This window comes from Manduca sexta, chromosome 8 (genome assembly GCF_014839805.1).
Source record: "Manduca sexta isolate Smith_Timp_Sample1 chromosome 8, JHU_Msex_v1.0, whole genome shotgun sequence".
Lineage (NCBI taxonomy): Eukaryota > Metazoa > Arthropoda > Insecta > Lepidoptera > Sphingidae > Manduca > Manduca sexta.
The window spans coordinates 2,539,623-2,559,639 of NC_051122.1; the positions used below are offsets into that span (position 1 = coordinate 2,539,623).

Below are 20,017 nucleotides of genomic sequence, written 5' to 3' on the forward strand. Positions count from 1 at the left end.
AAATCACGTGTGACATCATTTCGATATCCGTCAGATGTCGCCAGTTTGTTCCTCATAAGTCATGGCGGATCTTTTTCATTAGATTTTTTTGATTTGCCGTAATTTGTGGGTAGATTTAATACTAGCGGCGTAGAAATAGTTTTTACTCGTTCCGTTTAAACAGTGGAAGCAAGAGACAAGTGCGATATAAAAATTAGAAGGCGTCAGCCATCGATTGATAGACAGCGCACTTCAAACGTCTCGAATTTCGGAGGATCGAAGAGGAAAAATAGAATCGCTCGAGTTTACGTCGCATAAATTGTAATTAATTTGCTACGCCTACTATGACGCAATAACCGAACGGCAAAGGCGGACACTGTTGGATATAGTCGAAACAGGTGGGTACCGGGAACGGTGGGTGCGTTTTGCCGGTTGAGTACGGTGAAGTGACAAGGGTGCCGCCGACAGGTACAGGCAGGGATGAACGAGGGGGCGCCGATGATGTACCACGGGGGCGGCGGGTTCGGCGGGCCGGGCGTGTACGTGATGGGCCCCATGGAGCGGCAGGCGCGGCAGTACGCGCTGGAGCCGCTGGCCAGCAGTCGCAGCGGCGGCGGCGTAGGCTCGCCGGGCAGCGCGGGCACACCGCGCCGGTGGCAGCCGCGCCGCGACAGGAACAATCGAGACACCGCCTTTGGATACGATTCTGATGACTCCAGTTTATCTAGTAATGCTTCCAGCTCCAACAAGTCTGCTGATAAAGGTGAGCCCGACATTATTGTATACTATATAAATTTAGTTCCAAATGTAGTAGTAGATAGGGTAGGGCACACTGAAGGAAGTCATTAATATTTCATGGTGTACAAACTCCATGGAGTTTGGTAGTTGTTACATAGGTTCATAGATTCTATACTTGAGTAATTTAAATGTAATTAGTTACCAAGTAAACTGGTATCCATATTCATTTATAACTTACCCACATATAAAAAAAAAATTAAATGCAATATTACAAGATTCTATAAAAGGACTTTCCAATTTGCAATTGGTGGCAATTTTATTGGTATATATATATTTTATTGTATTTTGGGAATAAATAATCCTATACTGACCATAAAAAATATACATGAACATTTTAGAATATTAATGACAATTAAAAAATACATATAAAATACAAATCCTTTACTAATGTTATAATGACTATGTACTGCCCTCCAGCCAAAAGAACAACTAAAGCTAACTCAACAATAACATTGATTGGGTACATGGTGCACTCATACTTGTACCAATCAAAGCGGAATTTTGATACTTATCTACAACACCACTTTGCTTTAACCAGACATGTTTTCATTACAACTATCTTGTAGTTTATTAAAATGTCATTGCCATGGCTATGTGAATACACACACAGAGCATTGCTCAACACGGAGACATAATGGGAAGCATTTGTTTTTCAATATTGAATGTTAAGGTGGGAACACACATGACATTGCAATTATCTACATCATTTGGCTATCTTTCTAAGCAGGCAGCACCATTACACCTTGGCCTTGTAATGACTGTCATGTGCTGATAATATTGCTAAACATGTTGAGTATCACATGTTGCACCTAAGAGACTATTTGACTTCTAATACTATTGAATATCCAGGGTAGTAATAAACATGGTAATAACAATGAAATTAAAATAATACATGTAAAATGGAAACCCTCTAGGAAACTTTAGCGTTTAGTTCAATGTAACCACATTTTATATCATATCATTGTACCTGTCTATTCACGTATGTCGCGACGAAAAAGTAATTTAGACTACTAAATGGTTACAATTCTAATGTCATTTGCTGGTGGCAGGATATATTTTATAACCGCCCGGATAGAGAACACTACACACAAGGTGTTAAAACCCGCCATAGTGACTCACATAAGTGTGTCGCATTCTGGGATCAGCCTGTCCAACAGGCCGGCATAATTGTGTCGACTGTCGAAGGATAATCATGTCTCGTCAGTCGAAATTCTATTGGACTCCATGTCACTTACCATCAGGTCCAGTGGAGTCAATTTGCCGTTCCTGTAAAAAAATAGCGCCGCGGTGCGTCCCACGACGACTTAAAGCGAATAGCGATGTCTGGAATTGCGCGTAGCAGCGTCGCATCGCTTTGATGTGCGATGGCCATAAATTACTAAATTTAATTACGTTTACGTGTTACTAGGAAATGATAAATTATTTATATCATGTAAACAAATAATGATCTGATATTTTATAAATAACATTAGGGATTGATTGATACTGATAATATGTATATTAAGAGGGCAGTCGTTAATCTTGTAAATATAATAGATTTATAAAGACTTTGAACTGTATCACAATAAGTTTGTTTATTAAATATCACTGTTACAATTTATAAATTTAATATTGGTTTGCTTTTTTTAAGGTAGCTCTCGCTGAATCATTTCTTATGTTTAAGCTAATGTTAGACATTTGAAATAAAACTATTTTCGAATTTTATCGCGGTTTTTTAGATTATATTTTTTTCCCGACGTTTCGAAGACTTGCAGCCTACATGATAACGGGACGTGCGGAGCTTCCGCTTGTTGGTCTCCTCGCGCAATATCCTTGCTCTAGAATCAAATTTTAACCACATAATTATCAGAATAGTTCTCTATTTGCAAATGAGTCTTGTTGTTTATGTCAGTTACATATTTATCTTAATTTTAAGTTCTAATACGAGCTTAGTGAAGATTATTGTTGAGATCGCGCGATACTGTTGCTCGGTTGCATGCCTGTTATGAAAAACACATTGACGAAGTGCAGGAATATGCATACTTTCCAAGCTTTGACCAGATAGTAGCGGCTCCGATTTATATCCACACATTCGTGTGAAATGTCGGCGATGATATTATGACGCTAATTGCTTGTTGATTGTACAGGATACCGTCACCAAAAGGACTTTTATAGTTGAAGCAAAGCAGATATAGCCCAATATTATTGTAACCACCTTCTTGTACCACTATGCTGACATTTCCAGTGATTTCCCGCTGTTTAGCTTAACCGGCAATGCGGATTCGAAATTATAATCAATATTAAAATTGCAGTGTTAAAGCAGATGTGATATGTTGTCATAAATATTGGCACGGTTAGCAATTTCTTACTTAGACAGATTATTTTGCACGCGGTCCACGTGACAATCTTATTGAGCAGTAAAAGTTAGAGAGAGTACAGCACTATAGACAACTCCTTTTTGATCGAAAAAGGCTGGTCTAAAACTTTGATTCGACTTTTATGTAAATAGGGTATATTAAAAGTTACAATATCATACAATATACCTGTGAAAATTTTTGCATTACTTTTCTTTTAATCGGACTTATAGGTCACGGCTTGTGTTCATTTTTGTTACTTAATAATTTAACATATTAAGTCATACAACGTCATGAAACGTTATATTTACAATAGAATTGTGTTAACAAACAGGTTAGATAACACAGTAAGTAAATATCTAACCGATTTGACCTTGGCAACATAACTGATAAAAGTATACTAGCGTGGCACGTCGAGAGGAATCTACGTTTTAGGACGAATTTCATAAGTAAAAATATACCTACCATACTGTTTGTATAAGGGGTGGCAACTCAAAAAATATATATCTATCAGTTTCAATGTATAATGATTTAACCTCTCAGTAGGATTCGTTATTTCTAGTTGGTGGATCAAACCCCGAATAAATTTTGTTGCTGGTTCCATAAAACTCATCACAATGTCTTTTAATGAGATCGCCTACAGTATATCAAGAGACCGGATTAAAGTATCACTACAAATCAATTTGATAAGTTTAACGACAAAACTTTACTTCATATATTACACAAACTGAGATACGCGGATTTTCACGTAACTAATACAAATGAAAAACATATTTATATCCCTAAAAGTCCGGAAGACGGGCCAATATGCGCAGTGCGGCGCGGCAACCCTAGAAACGACTATATTCCCTGTCTGCCCCGTCAAGGACGCGCTGTGATGTTATTTATGTAGTTGCGTTTGTTTTTTCTACGTTATATGAGTTTGGTAATGACAATAGAACGCTCTTATTGTTTTATTTTTATATTAGTGAAGGGGGATGTCGCTAGCTTGGTAGTTATAACCACACGTGGGTAGTAACACCACCTAGAGGAATTACAAAGAACTTCACGACTCTGCACTAGGCTCGTTACTCAATGATATGCTAAATCTCTTAATACCCTGGCTTTCATTCATTAAAATCGTAACACTACAGTGCTCGCAGATTGCTACTAGGCTGTAGAAACTGTTACCACCCAAATTGATGGGTTGCTGACTGGAAACTATGTAAAATAAGCTATTTACCATGTGACTTTTTGTCAGCAAAGCGAGCTAAGCTATACAAACCTAGCCTTTGGTCTGCAACCAAAGTGATTCTAGCTTAAAAGAGACGTATCATGGAAAATTGGACGGATTTTCTCTGAAATGTACTGCAGTCCCCCCGGACTTGCTCATTCGTTACTGTTTACTAAATTAAATAGCTTCTTATTTATAACATTTGAGGAGTTCTCTATGAACAATATTGATTTGAACCGCAACGATATAATAAAACATATTCACGTAATTTATCGAGTTTTTTTTAAACGCCTTCGCATCTTTTTAGGATGTCAAATCTAGTTCAATGACATTACAATTCGCACAATAAACTGTGCCAAAAATTCCCAACGTCATAATAGTGTTTTCGTTTTTTCGTTATTGATCGTATCGACCTTAAGATATAATGTCATGTTATTTATAAGGAGTCGATCCAACATAACCTGCCCCTGTGGTCCAGTAAATAATGATCTGGCGGACTGACCGATTGGAAAGATGGGAGCGCATGCGATTTTCGTTTCCCGTACCGACAATGTGACATTTTTTTTATTTATTCCGCAAATATTATCGAGTGTTTTGGAATCAGAAATACAAACAGCTACTCTGGAGCGAGTTTTATCTACAGGATGATTAGGTCGGCACATTCCTATCTCACACAACCACCAAGTGGCTGCTAATATACCATTACTCTTCGTGCCGTCATATCAGTGTAGTTACGACTTACGACTGAACAAAAACTGACCACTGTCTTAACAATGTATGTAACAAAGGCTATCACGATTCTGGGTCTCTGGTCTTCATCATGCTACTCAGTACTCACTTCCTCGGTTACCAGATAAAAAAGTTAAGTATATTGACTGACGTTTGATATTTTTAAAATTTTGCTGACACCAAACATCAAACAACACCCATAACCATTTAATGCCAACCATGATGCGCATTCCTGGCAGTGGGGCAATAGTATGATGAGATATGGCCATATCCGTAGATGACAAAGTTACTAGGGTTGGCAACTTTTTGAACGAAAAATTTATACTAAAAGATGAATTTTGTATGTTTATTTCTAAAACGATTTTTGACATTGTACTGGTGTAAAGTATAACATTAAATTCAAAAAAGAAAGGTGTGGAACAATTAATTTCTGACAAACAATTACGCGCTAAATTAATACATATACATTTGGTTTTGTTGACATGCAATTAAATATATTATGAACCTAGAAAGTTGACTTCAATATGTATTTGTAACTAGTTGACCCGACAGACGTTGTCCCGTCTTAACTATGAATTTTCAGCGCGCATTCTGTCATGACTGACAGTTATAAAATATTTTTTTTTATTCAAGTTTTCTTAAATTTTCTAATTATCCACGCAATTTTTTGAATTTTTTCTTTCATAAGAACCTTCTCCTGACAATAACAAACACAACACCAAAAAATTCGAGAAATCGGTCTAGCCGTTCACGCGTGATGGCATGACCAAGGGAAATAGGGATTCATTTTTATACATATAGATTAACAGTTATACATTACCTACTGATTTCGTATCAGTCTGTAGTTTAGAAGATAACTTTATATAGATTTTATTATTGTGGTCGACGACCCTACGCGTGACAGCCGGAAGGTGTGATGAACGCGCATTTAAGTCGGCATGTCGGTCCATTCTGACTCACCCAGTCTTACCCAGGCAGTCTCATTCAATTACACACGGGAGTAATGTCATTTTCCGCCGATCAGGGAATTGTGGCCCCTTTGATATGTTGGCAAGTGGGTCAGTGTTTTTGACGCAGGAATCAGGGCTGGCGGGCGTAAAATACGTGTTTTTGATGAATTAGTCTTTGCTTACAAGGAAGTAACTTCCTTTACCTAGCTTTCTTTCTTAAAAGGTAAATAATATTAGCCTTGTATTATATACTGTCCCACTGTAGGGCATGGGCCTCATCAACTACTGAGAGGGATTAGACCTTAGTCCACCACGCTGGCCGGATTTGTAGACTTCATATACCCTCGAAATTCCTATAGAGAACTTCTCAGGGATGCAGGTTTCCTCACGAAGTTTTCCTTCACCGTTAAAGCAAGCGATAATTCTTAAACAAAACGCATATTTTTTTTTGAAAAGTTAGAGGTGTGTGCCTTTGGTATTTGAACCTGGGGATATTCGTCTCGGCAGTCCGTTCCACAACCAACTAGGCTATCGCTGCTTTTTAAGTCTAAGTGTTCCAATATTATAGACAGGCAATAAGAGTCGCTTAGCATTACATGTCCCAGTGTAATTGTCGGACAAGTGACATAAAAACACAAATTCTTAATTGCTTTATCTAAGGATAGTATCCAGAACGAGGTTTTTTCACAACTCGAGTAACTCATTACCTTCAGAAACATCCGCATTTCCCAGATAAAAAGAAAGAGAGAGAGAGAGAAAAAAAGAATGAGAATTAGTTTGTTTACTACTATTTTTACGCATCTAATGCGTGTAAAACATTAGTCGGATTTATTTATATTAGCTGTTGTCCCATTGTATCGAGTCAAGATTTTTTTCCACAATATGACTATGAATCACATGGTAAGTCCATTATGGATCTCAACACAATGGAAGGTTGATTCATCTATAAAATCTCCCAATATAGTAAAGAACTCAAGACATTGTAGTGAGACAATGCTGTTCAAATTATATTGTTAATTAAATTCTTTATACGGACCGACTAACTGACAGACAACGGAGCGTAACATGAGAATTGAGGTCTCTGGTCCCTTGACGATCGCCAGAATTATGCCGGCTTGTTTTACACTATCTGCACACCAGTTAATCCCGCACCAAGCTACTTTAAAAGATATTTCACAATATCTACGCTGATCGCTATCTTGCCGAGTACACAATATGGCGTATCAAGTACTTTTCTAGATTTATTTCATTTTATGTTCCCGTAAAGAAAAATCCCAGTAAAAATGATGTCATATAGTGTGGGATGATACGTCCGATGTTATGTCGATGAAACTGTTATAATCGCTCGTAATAATTTTACTGGTACATTGTCCGCATTTTTTCGCGTATCTTCGTGTTTATAAATAGCCTATTCTAGATTTTATCTAACGTCTTCATTAGCTTTACCCTGCCCAGATTTTATTAGGGCTCGTGAAAGAGAACTAATAAAATATCGTGTTCTAGTTACTTTGATCCCCTTCGGTAATAAGTATTAAATCTTCCGTATGGTTGAGTATGCTCGCGATTTCTAATATTTATGTTTCAACAATACCAGATGAATTGTAGGTGCACTCATGGTGCTATACTTATTGCCTACCCATTAAACATGCGAGCGTGACGGTATGCCATAATTGTACAAAGTAAAATGCAATTGCGTTTAAAGAATAATTTAACACTTTGAAAAACGCGAATTGCACACGAACGATCGAAATAGAAATTAGGTCAACAATTTACACGTATAAGTACGCAAGAGTCGGTGTCATCGGCTTGTAATACGTAGCCTATTTTCGGCAATTATTCAGTTGTAGAGACGCGGATTCGTCACTTCGAATGACGTGGATGTCGATTTAATGGATTTCTAAATATCGCACCAAATTGTAGGTTTTTTGGATGATGTCATGGCCATAGTGGTAGCGAAATACTTTTCTCAATACCAGCCATGTAATAAATACCTCTAAGCTCTGATGTGCCATTGCTGAGAATAAAACAATTTTACTACTGAGATTGTTTAAGTCTTAGTCCACCACGTGACAAAACTTGTTTTGCTAATAGTGTATATTATAATAATATCTTTCCAAGATACTGTCTAGGACGAAGCGCAGTGAAACTCACGTAAATCGAGACTATTTTTTATTGGGACGGTAGGTTGAGAACAGGCCGGGTCGCACTACCCTCGACTCCTTTATATTTCTATACTACATTATACATTATAGATATGTATAATGTATATACCAGCTAAGATATAAATTAGCAGTAGGGCAGTAGACTATAAACTTAACCCATGTCTCTATTTCTCAACAGGAAGGCAGGAATATAGAATATATATAACAAATTCAATACATCAAAGTATGTTGTTTAATTAGATTAATGAGGCGAAGAGTTTTAACAATAAAACGTTCAAGACATCGCGCCACATCGGCTGATTATGATCAAGTTGATAATCGCTAATTTTGTTTTAGTAATATGTAGCATAATGAAACTTAAATATGACATGTTTTTATAACATAAATGATATAATCTATACTAATTTATAAAGAGGAAAAGTTTGTTTGTAGATTTGTAGGAGCTAATCTTTGGAATTACTAAACCGATTCCGTTGATATTTGGTATAAGTTAAATATTTTGAATCCCGGAAAAAACCTTTTTCACGCAGGCGTTGACGCGAGCAACAGCTAGAGATATTTATATAATACAAGGCGAAAATAATATGTAAGCTGGTAAATAACATGAATCATTACGTATTAAAGTCATTACCCAAAAACTCTAGAAACAGCTAACTGTAACTTGCGTCTCTGACCTCATGAAATACGTTTTTAAAAGTACTATTGTGTGATGTTCTGAGATAAATAGTAGCCTAAGTTATCTTATCCAGAATGCGTTATGCCTGTGTGGAAACTCGAAATTACATTAAAACCTTGATTCTAAGACCAATAATGGATTGTATAACGGTATAGTGTGGGTCGATTTGTGTGTTTTCACGGGTCGGTGACAATACCAACAGGCTTGGTCGTTACACGCTCCCCTTGATATCGGGGTCGCGGGTTCAATACCGCGCTCGTGCCATACTTGGTTGTTTATTATAACAATTACTTAAATTCTCAGCGCATCTGCATTCCGCAGACATTGACTGAATACTGCTCCTTTTAAACAAAATACACCAATGTCTCTTCTCGACCCTAAGTTATGTCAAGAATGTTTTGTGTTTTTGTCTATAAAGGTCATTTATTGTCATGTAAATTGCACCCCTATTCTCGACCCTTCATTGTGTAAAAACATGCTCCGCACAAGGGTTGATTTCTGGCGTGCTTGTTTGTGTCTTGACCTTGATCTCTCCCTTTGCGTCAAAACAGATGGACAAGTCAATTGTCACGTAGTTTTTAAGGATAAATCCGATTTATTATTTATATATATAGATTTTAATAACTGCGTTAAATTCACATCTGGTGCAGCGAATAATACGGATATAATGTATAACTAGATTGTGAACTGTGTAGACTAGACGTTTAACCCATCTTAATTACATTTGCCAAAACTCGCCATGCTTGGTAGGCACGTAGGTGAGTGTAGGATATCTTTAGAGGAGAGGGCTATGTCCAGCAGTAGTCTCCCCAAGGCTCATATTGCAAGTAATAGATTCAGTTTTACATCGTTTATAACGTCAAGAAGTCTCCAAATGTTTAGGATAGGTTAAAGCTAATAAGAAGATTTTCTTTTGGAACCCAACGCAAAAAAATCTCATGACATACATCGAGATTTTCCGTACAATAGACAGGTAAATGAATCGTACAATTTTCGGGAAGTGATCCCTTTTATTAAGAAAAAAATAGCATATATTAGTGCTTGATGTAGACTGGAAAATGGATTTACATCTTTTCAGGTTTAATATTTAAAATTAAGTTTATACTAGCAAGTTGTTGCAGCAATATACTGCGTAAGAGCTTAGAGTTGCATTTAAGTGGTGGCAATATCTTGATAATTTTATTCACATACAACTCTCAGCAAGTCTCGCAAGCTTCAAGATTTACCAGAATTTGTTTACCGTGATTGTTTACACGTTACAAATCACTTATGGAAATCAACTTTTGCAAGTTTTCTTGCTAATCTAAATGTCGCTTAATGAGGTGAATTTACCCAAACTTGGTGAAACGGTAGTCACTGATTACAATCGGTATGGTGGCAGGTGAGAGCAGCAGCTCTAGCCGCGCGGATGTGGGCGCGGGCGGTGCGGGCGCGGGCGGCGGGTACGGCGCGCGCGAGTGGCGCGGGCGGCGCCGGGACCCGCGCCCGCAGCGCCGCATCGCGCCCGAGCGCTTCCTCAACGCCGCATACCCCTTCCAGGTCAAGTTCACGCCCGACGACCTGCTCAACGGTACGTGATGCTTACTGTCTAAAATATAAATGTAGTTCTATAACATTGTAAACAAAATACTTGTCATTATATAGCTGCACTAAAGGTGTTGAGCTGCCATTAGAAAAATATTAATAAATCTGTTGCAGTATAAAAACCAAAGGTATTTTTCTGTTGTCAGGTTCTAAATACGACACGCTATCGCAAGAGATCTGGGACAAGTTCGTGAAGTCGCAGCAGACTGAGGAGACGTTCAGGAAGAAGATGAACCTTTGGAGATATCTGTACATCACTATTAAAGTGAGTCACCAGTCACAATACTAGCAATCCAGCAAATTTGAAAAACGGTTAGCTGAAATATGCCGATATAGATTAAAAACTGCTATACATAGGGTAAAGACAGGTAGAAGAGTAAATTCGCCCTGTGTATTGGCGTTTGAAGAATTCCACCACGATATCCCCTGCCTGTCGTAAAAGGTGACTAATAGGGACCTTCCTGGGATCGTCGGCGGGCGGCTTGGGGCCGTCCGCCCTTCGTGTACGTTTTACACATTTGGCACATTATGGTAGTCAGAGAATTACTCCGCGAAACCAAATAAAAGGCAGAAGAGTAAATCCATGTAGAACAGATAATATAGTTGTACTCGCGTGTTGCAGTCAATATTCCCCCGCTACGGGCTGTACGTGGTGGGCTCGACGATGTCGGGGTTCGGGCTGGAGTCGTCGGACATGGACCTGTGCCTGCACGTGCGCGCGCACGCACACGTCGAGCCGCGCACGCACGCGCTGCTGCACCTCAACTACATCCTCGGCTACATCCGCAGCTTCGACCCCGGTGGGCACTGAGCACCTTCACTAACATAAAATTATATAATTAATAAAAAAACACTGTTTATTTCCTGAAGATTAAAATTTACAATGCTGTTTTACATATTTCTTCACTACCACATTCAGTTCAGTGTCTTCATATAGCTAGGTTTAGGACAATCTTAGTGACATAAAATAACAAGTGATATAAAACCACTAAATCCTTTTTTCATTTCTTATTCGTCTTTAAAATATTGCAAGGTATTTCTAGCAATATGATAGTGATATTTTACAATCAGTGGTGCATCTCCTCGTCGACGTACCTTTTAGTATTAAGAAATTAAAACTGTTATTATCATAAAGCAGATAAAACCCCGAATGCACCCATGAATTAATCTCATTTGTGTCGTGAGCAGGTGCGGAGCTGATCCAGGCGAAGGTGCCGATCTTGAAGTTCCGCGACGTACGCAACGGTCTGCAGGTGGACCTCAACTGCAACAACGTGGTCGGGATCAGGAATACCGACTTGCTGCATTGTTTCTCCAGGAGTAAGTCGCTCATACACTTTTACGTATAGAAAGTTAACTTCTAGTTTTCATTCATCATGTAAACTGTGCATGGTAAGAATTTCTGCATAATAGTGCGAGATAGGCTCTCCGTCATAATATTGGATTGGGAAAATATCGATAAGACTTGGTTAATTTTTTATAAAAAAAAATTAAGAAATCAGCTAGATCAACATGGGAGGGTAGAAATATATGTTAACCTGTAGAAAGATATATTTCCATAAATAGCTAATGTGAGTGTTTATTTCGCAGTGGACTGGCGCGTGCGGCCGCTGGTGGCGCTGATGAAGTTGTGGGCGCAGGCGCACAACATTAACGACGCGCGTCAACGCACGCTCTCCTCGTACTCGCTCACGCTCATGGTGATACACTTCCTGCAGAGTGAGTGTACTGGTTTACTAATAGCTGTGTCCATTAATCATTGACTGAAACAGTGTCGTGTGGAGTTTTTTTTTTTATCGGATCCGGCATTCATCACCGGGGGAAACTTGCGAATGGAATACTGGAATCTCCCGCCTTAACAACTACAGTGGCCTGGAGGAAAGTTGGGAGAAGATATCTGGGCAAGGAAGTGTGGGGCAAAGAGAAGGAACCCTCTTTAAGGTTATAGCTTAAGGTCCATTTTTCATACATTTGCACATGCATGGATATTTCGACCTTTAAAATTTAATATGACGAAATTTTAAAGGCCGAAATATCCATGCATATTAATTATTTTTACGTTTTTCTTTCAACTGCGAGAACTAATCACTAACTAGACGTGAATTTAAATTCTTTACTTGCCAATACTTGTTTAGTTACCCAGATTAAAGGTGAAACAAAATGTAGGAAAAATGGACCTTAAGCTATAGCTTAAGGTCCAAGGTTATAATAATTGCCTTGGCAGAGGGGGGGATCTAGAGTTGAATGGGTGTAGAGCGAGTGTTGTTGCAGCGGGCGCGGTGCCGGCGGTGCTGCCGCGCGCGCAGGAGTCGGCGGCCGCCGCGCCGCGCGCGCCGCTCAACAAGGCCACGCTCGGGGAGCTCTTCCTCAACATGCTGCAGTACTACGCGGACTTCCCGTACGTACACACCACCACGTCTACATACCACTCGCGAACAGATACATCACGTCTTCTTTATATTAAGCCTAATAGATGGCACATTATCGATATATAAATAAAATCATGATTTGATATAGATTAATTCTCAATATCCAAATAGAATATATAACACACATGAAAAACAGTACGTTACAGATGACCGATCTTACAAAAACGGCGATGATAGATAAACATCGATGTCTGATAATGAACATGCATTGATTTTTTTATAGGATCTATCATTCCGTCTATTAAATCGATGTATAGATAACATTGCGAATCGATTATGCCTAGTTTGTCGTTAAAAGATTTTAAAGAAAATACAACTATCAACGTGATTAATCAGTAAGCTACATTTCAATGGTATATAATTTTAAAAGTTATCCTCGAATTTCAGAATAATGTATCGAACTTGATTCTTTTAAAAACGCCAAATATCTCCATTGTAGTTCAGTGGACTCGTACAAACGATTTCTGTAAGATTGTAACAGTGTGTGTGTGACGCAGGTTCAGCAAGCGCGCCATCTCGATCCGCGCGCCGCGCCGCACCCCGCGCCCCGCGCCCCGCCCCGCCTCGCTCATCTGCGTCGAAGGTGGGCTACTTCACATACGTTAACAATTATTATGCAGTCTTTGACAAGAAAAGACTTTATTTTCAAAATATGTTTGTGTTATGTAGTAATATGAGGATAATTGTTTCGCCCTACAGAGCCGTTCGATCTATCGAACACAGCGCGTTCGGTGTACGACCCCGAGACGTTCGACAAGATCGTGAGCACGTTCCGCGACAGCGCGGCGCGGCTGGCGCCCGCACTGCGCCTGCGCGACGCCTGGCCCGCGCCGCTGCACCCCCCGCACCACCCGCCCCCGCCGCCGCAGCGATGATACGCGCCCGCGCGCCACCCGCGGCTCTCGCACTGCGCTACCCCTAGCGTGGCTAACTATAAGTGACGTCCCTGTCTGTGAGGCTCGACCGTCGTCTGTCGCCAGGACTGTGGCCTCAGCCAGATCGTTTGGACTATGATCGGTATAGTTTAACTACGACGTTTCCGGCTGTAGGGCGTCGTTGGAAATCTCGCAAGTGCTCTTACGTGATACACACGGCTTAGGTTAAATTATAGGCGGATATGCTGCACGGATCGCGATGGTGCTACCTGGAGCGGCGTTACATTGTCAAAGTGGGCCGCACGCGACGCGACCGCACGCTGGACGTTTTATGATAGTTTTTGATGATTTTTGCTGTATATACCTAATTTTGAAACTTGTAAATATTAGTTCGGTTATTTTATTGTGTTTCCAAATTATCGTATGTTTTGCTCAATCTCCACGGATCGCTAACGCGTGGTAGACGGTCGCTTCTTTGACCGTGAACGTTCTCCTGGACGACAATGTCGCTTCTAGTCTATATTGTTACTAGACCAAAGGGTGTTACAGTCCCAAATAGTGGCCATAAAATTGTTTGTATGGAAAATAAATGGTTCATATACATATATATAAATTTTATAGGCTGTGACATGCGACTGATATCACCTATAAATACGTTCTAGGTTAGTGTTAAGTACTTAGCGACGTCCATGTAGTTGAGGCGGACGCAGGCGCCGACGCACCGCCATGTACAGCCACGTGCGGACACGTACTGCCACGTGCGTGACGAACGCGTTTTGCGTCTTGAATGCAAAACGATACGTCTTGATACGTCAAGTATGTATACAAAATTATTAACATCCTTATTAATTTTTAACATTTTATTTCAAATCCAATAGAGTGAAACAGTAATTAGGCAGAAGAAATGTAATTAATTTTATTTTCCTACTTTTTACTTATTTTACAATGCTCAACGTGGTGAGACGTCGCGTCGCCGTCTGCAGCCGTCTTGTTAAAGATATTAGAGTACGAACCACCAAAGCGCAGCTTACTTATCAAGTTCCTAACGCAATACCACTCCACTATATTACGTATTTTATATAAAAAGGCATCTTCAACATTCATTTGGTTTTTCAAAAGTGTTAATGTTTTTTCTTTGATTTTTTCGTTAGTAAAATCTTGCTCATGTCAAGAAAAGTTCACGTCTGGACATCAAATTTTACTTAGATTTAACACTTTCAAAATTGAACAAAACTATATTTTTATCATATTGGTACTGAGTCGATAATTTTTTTGGCTGATAAATCGCTTTTGGTAGGAACCAAATGAATTTTCGAAATACCTTATAATAGTATTATGAATTAGAGTTCTCCAGTGGTAATTAAATTCTCTTTGTGACAATAACAAAAATATTTTTATCGTTTTTTTTTTAAAACTGGTGCAACATATTAACAATATATTGAACCTTGACGCTTTTAAATAACAATATTTTATTTATGAAATATACAAGCAGATTTACCAAAAATATGATTTGCGACTTTTTAATATTTTTTTGCATGTATTCTGAAATACGGAGAGTCTGAAAATATTTCGTAATCTTTGTCTAAGATTGAAATTTCTAGACTACACCGGAACATGTTTTAACTTATTTATTTCGCTTTTACATTCCCTTTTAAATCATCACTTCAATTTACAAAGAAAAACGTTCAAAATCAGTTTGTTGTTAATATAATTGAATTTAATTAACATTGGAGCAAATATATGTACGTTGTGCATTATAATATATTTAAATATATGTTAATCAGATGTCACTATGAAAAATTATATGTTTACATTACATAGTGTCATATCTAGGTATCGAATATATCGACAGGTTTTAAATAATTATTTAATATGGTAATGCAGGTCGCACTCGTCCACCACATTCTCTGCCTATCTAGTGTTGGAAAGTTGGATGGGACAATGGATTATAGTGTGGCCAGCAAACCGGTAAATAAAGAGAAAAATGCAAAATTTTGGAACACTTGGGTAACTTCACAAAGTTTATTTTATTATACAGTTGCTGCAGATTTCTGTGCGTAAATAGATCCGTGTAACATTGTGGGTTAAAATAACCCGAAACCCATGTAACTTGATTAATAATTATTTAAAAGTTGTCGAACTGTAATTGTAAAATTTTTGTTTCCAATATATTTATATGTAAACGTTAATCGGCACAATATGTTCCGATGTATCAATAACGAACAATATCGACAACAGATGCTAAATAATGTACTCAATCCAGCGCTGCCAAAGGCTTTGCTCAACAAGACTGAACCTTAGTACAGAAGCTCGAGCAATTCTAAAATCATCGAAATTACGTCCATCCCTACAAGCACGTTGGGGCGTACATATCGACAATGTTTATCGATATGCCGACTCTAGTTCCAAAAGTTAGTATAGGACAATAACATTAAATAAATAAATATTATGTCCATTATATTCGCGTTATACGTTCGACAATACGTATTGCGCCGCGTCGACGAAACGCGACCCGTTAATTTTTAAATATTTATTGTTTATATATAAGTTATTATTTACGTGTACATAGTAAGAAATGAAAAAAAAAAACAAATATTTTCCTTCGTTGGGTCGTGTTGTGTATGTACATAGTGTTGTGTTGTTGAAGAGTAAATGACAAAAAAATGTTTTAAAAGGGATCTTAATTGTATAGTGTACTAGAGGAAATGGTCACAGGTGTCACTGTCGATAAGTTTGTTATTGTCGACCGGAGACAGATGCTCGGACTAAAGGTCAATCCTCTGCCTTCTGTATTCAATACACGACCATATCGATCGGATACTATACACTTAATATCCCCTATATATATTTATATATTAAGCACGCTTGATTATGTAAAATCGTGCTCAAGCCAGGTTGAAGGCATTACGGGGTAAGTCGATGGTAAAAATAGTATACAAAATCGCCAAGTATCACAAGGTTATAACAAAACGTTAGTGCGGCCTGGTTAAATCGACGAAACGGTGCTAATTTCGAGATGGACTGCGTTAAATCAGTTTCTACAACAATTATAATGGCGCTATGTATTTATTTAAGTTGGGTATAAAACGGAATTAACAGGTTTTATGTTTGAGATAAAAAAAAATGTTACATGAAATCCTTTGCAAGTTTACTATTGCACAGTTGATCATCGAAACATAGTTCGTATGAGAGTATTTTTACCCTAATTTGGACTCGATCAAAATTTACTTTATATCTTTAATCTAAGGCTACCTATGCAGTTTGATTGCAAATAATTCGTTCAGAAAAATTATAGTATTGAAAAAAGTACTCAAGATTGCGACTGGAAAAAATCCTCAATCATAAATGGTGCTACGTATACATACTTTAGATTTAGCTTATCAGCTAGCCGTAATAGCCTATAAAATTGATGACCTGCATTATATTCAGAATAGTAGTTAAATAAAAAATGAATTAGTTTAAAATAATTTCTTACCAAAAATTAAGAAAACACCAAAGTGAATTAGAAAATCCTTTGAAATATATTTTCAGAATTCCTACTAGTAATACAAATGGATTTATTGTGCATATCTTCTTAAATATTAATACAGAAATATGCAGTTGTTTTCTTAACTTTTCGCGCAGTAGGAATTCTGCGCGTTTACAGGATAAACTACGAATAATATGCAGTAGCGATCATTGCTTGGTCTTTTGTGATTCTCACGAATCAGTAATCAACGCTTCTTTCCGTGAAACCCTTATAAAAACAGTATTTATGAAATGATACATAGTTTTATACAAGCCCAGTTATTTACTTACAGTATTTTACTTAAACGCCCCAGACAGTAATTGTTTTTGTACTTTTAAGCTTTTTGGCATCCAGCCGATATGTTTTTAATGATGCCAAATGTTAGCTATACCAAAATTAGATTTTTAATGCATTTATGATTCCGCCATCTAGTCCCCGTAGCCAAACTATTGTTATTATTTATTAGCCTGGCAACATGTAGCGTTGCGATTAATTTTATAAAACTTTTACATAAGAGGCACTTTAAATAAAGTACAATAAATAATAATAAAAAAAAACATTGCGTGTAAGCAAACTGATTAGTATAAATAAAGGTGTCTCGAAAAAAACTATTTAATTTTTGAAATGTCGAAAAAAATAATAATACGATGAAGCCGACGTTCAAAAAAATTAAAAACTAAAATTAGAAAAAAAAATATAAAAAAAAACAAAAAGTGAAAAAAAATAAGAAAAGTATGAAAAAGATTATTGTGAAAAAATATTGTTTTTATTTGCATTTTTTCCAGAGTCAGATTTTATTGTGTGTTTTATTTGCAAATTATGGGCGTCCAACTTGCCTCAATGTGTTATTTTTATGAGCATGTATTTTACGCGGAAATCTTTTTGAAACATAAATTATAATATGACGTCATTTCTACATAAATATACGAGCATTTATCGATTCATATCTACAATAACATTTTTTTTTTACCGCGTAAGCAATAAAAAAAACTATTTTGCATCACAGGGAAAATGACATTGTGTTGGATTTATTGTATCTGACTCTGGAATATTAGGTATGTCATATATTATTTGGCCCAAATCTAGAAATAGTGTAATTTTATTATATTATGAACCTATGTACGACCTTTCTGGCGAAGCAGTTTTGCTTTAGCCTGAACATAACTATGAATTTAAATTACAACAAAATGCCATTTTTCCTGTGATTAGTTTCAGAACAATAATATTAATCAAAAGGTTTAATATTAAGAAGGATCGGTTATCTTTGTGTTTTAAGTCTTTTGCTTGATATTACATATTTTGGATCAGCAAATTAAAAGAGAGATTAATAAAGCTGCTGTCAAATTACACATCATTGTCACTAAAAATGTAAGCGTAGCCGACGGAAGTGTTCTCTTTAACAGCAATCATTGTACAAATACAGAGAACACTGTGAAATGTTCGGATAAGTCTGGTGCGTTACAATTTCATATTATGAAATTATTTAAGATTCTTAGTAAAATTTACGGATTTAATCTTTGAAGTGAATTTATAAATCACACATTTTGTGACTAAAGGCGTCTTATATACATTTTGCTCGATTCTCCACCTTAAATGTAATAAAGATTGTTAACTATACCGTTGAATAACAGTCGTATTGTTGTTCCTTTAGTCACAATCTTGCTCTAAAACCATAATCGTTGCCTTATAAATCGTTGAACAAATCACTGCCAAAATTTTCCTCCCATTTGTATCATTGGCAGTTTTTGCAATCCAATATTAAAGTTCTATAACACAATCCATGCCGATCAAGCCAACCATACGCTTTCTTGTACTCTGAGCCGACGCAGCGAGAGACGCGCGTGTCCTTCGCTGGCCGCTTGCTTCGTGGCTGAGTTGTGAGATTATTTAAAACATTGTACTTAAAAGTGCAAAATTATTAGTGGTTCAAAGAAATAAAATGCAATCTAACGCTGGAATTATCGCAATAATATATGCCTTGCTTGTTGTTGTATTAACTTAAATTTAAATATATATAAATTGTATAACTGTTGTTATTGTTTATAGATTAGAGTTGTAACATAATGGTACGTGTACAAATGGCTGCGCGCGCGCGTTTGTTTTTTAAGAGTTTTTTGTCACATTTTTGACAACTTTACGTCTTGTGTTGCATTTTATTTTATTTGAACACGAGCGAGTTTTTATCTTGGTCGTTGTACAGAGAGATTATTGTAAAAAAAATATTCTGTAATAGTAAAATATATACAAACTGCCAACACAATTTGTTTTATTCTAATGTGACCTCATCTGTACTTGCGTCCGAAGAAGTGGAAATTCAATTCATAATATTATAATACCTAAGGCTTCCCGCAATACTTCTGTATTTTGAAATATGGGGGTGCATAAAGTTTCAATAGTTAAGAAACCATTTTTTTTGTAGGCTTAAAAAGGGGCGGAATTATCAATATAAACCATGATTCCTGAAAACTTACTCAAATTATTTTTACGTCTCAATTTTCATAATAATCATGAGATTATTCTAAAAATTTACTAGTCGGGTTTATATTCTACTGCCTCGGTGGCGTACTTGTACTGTACGCGCGGTACGACTACGCTCTGAAGTCTTTGGTTCGAATCTCCGGTCTGGCAAAGTAACATGATGGTTTTCTGCTCAGTATCAGCCCGGAGTGTGGAATTTGTGCCCGATATGGCGATAGGCTCGCCCCCTATCACATCATGAGATGGAACACACTTGGCAAAAAGTGGGTGCTTTGGTTGCGCTTCTGGGGGTATGCCCCATCG

At 37.4% G+C, this 20,017-nt stretch overlaps 1 protein-coding gene across 1 annotated transcript; it reads left to right on the plus strand.

Annotated features, from left to right (window-relative positions):
- The first annotated feature begins 14 nt into the window (after positions 1-14).
- Positions 15-19,493, plus strand: LOC115445947 (poly(A) RNA polymerase gld-2 homolog B). The gene is made up of 10 exons (XM_030172466.2): positions 15-377; positions 448-742; positions 10,222-10,410; positions 10,571-10,689; positions 11,047-11,224; positions 11,613-11,744; positions 12,015-12,143; positions 12,696-12,822; positions 13,351-13,436; positions 13,553-19,493. The coding sequence occupies exons 2-10, from the start codon at positions 460-462 to the stop codon at positions 13,726-13,728; spliced, it is 1,419 nt and encodes a 472-aa protein (XP_030028326.2). The 5' UTR covers positions 15-377; positions 448-459; the 3' UTR covers positions 13,729-19,493.
- The last annotated feature ends 524 nt before the right edge of the window (positions 19,494-20,017 follow it).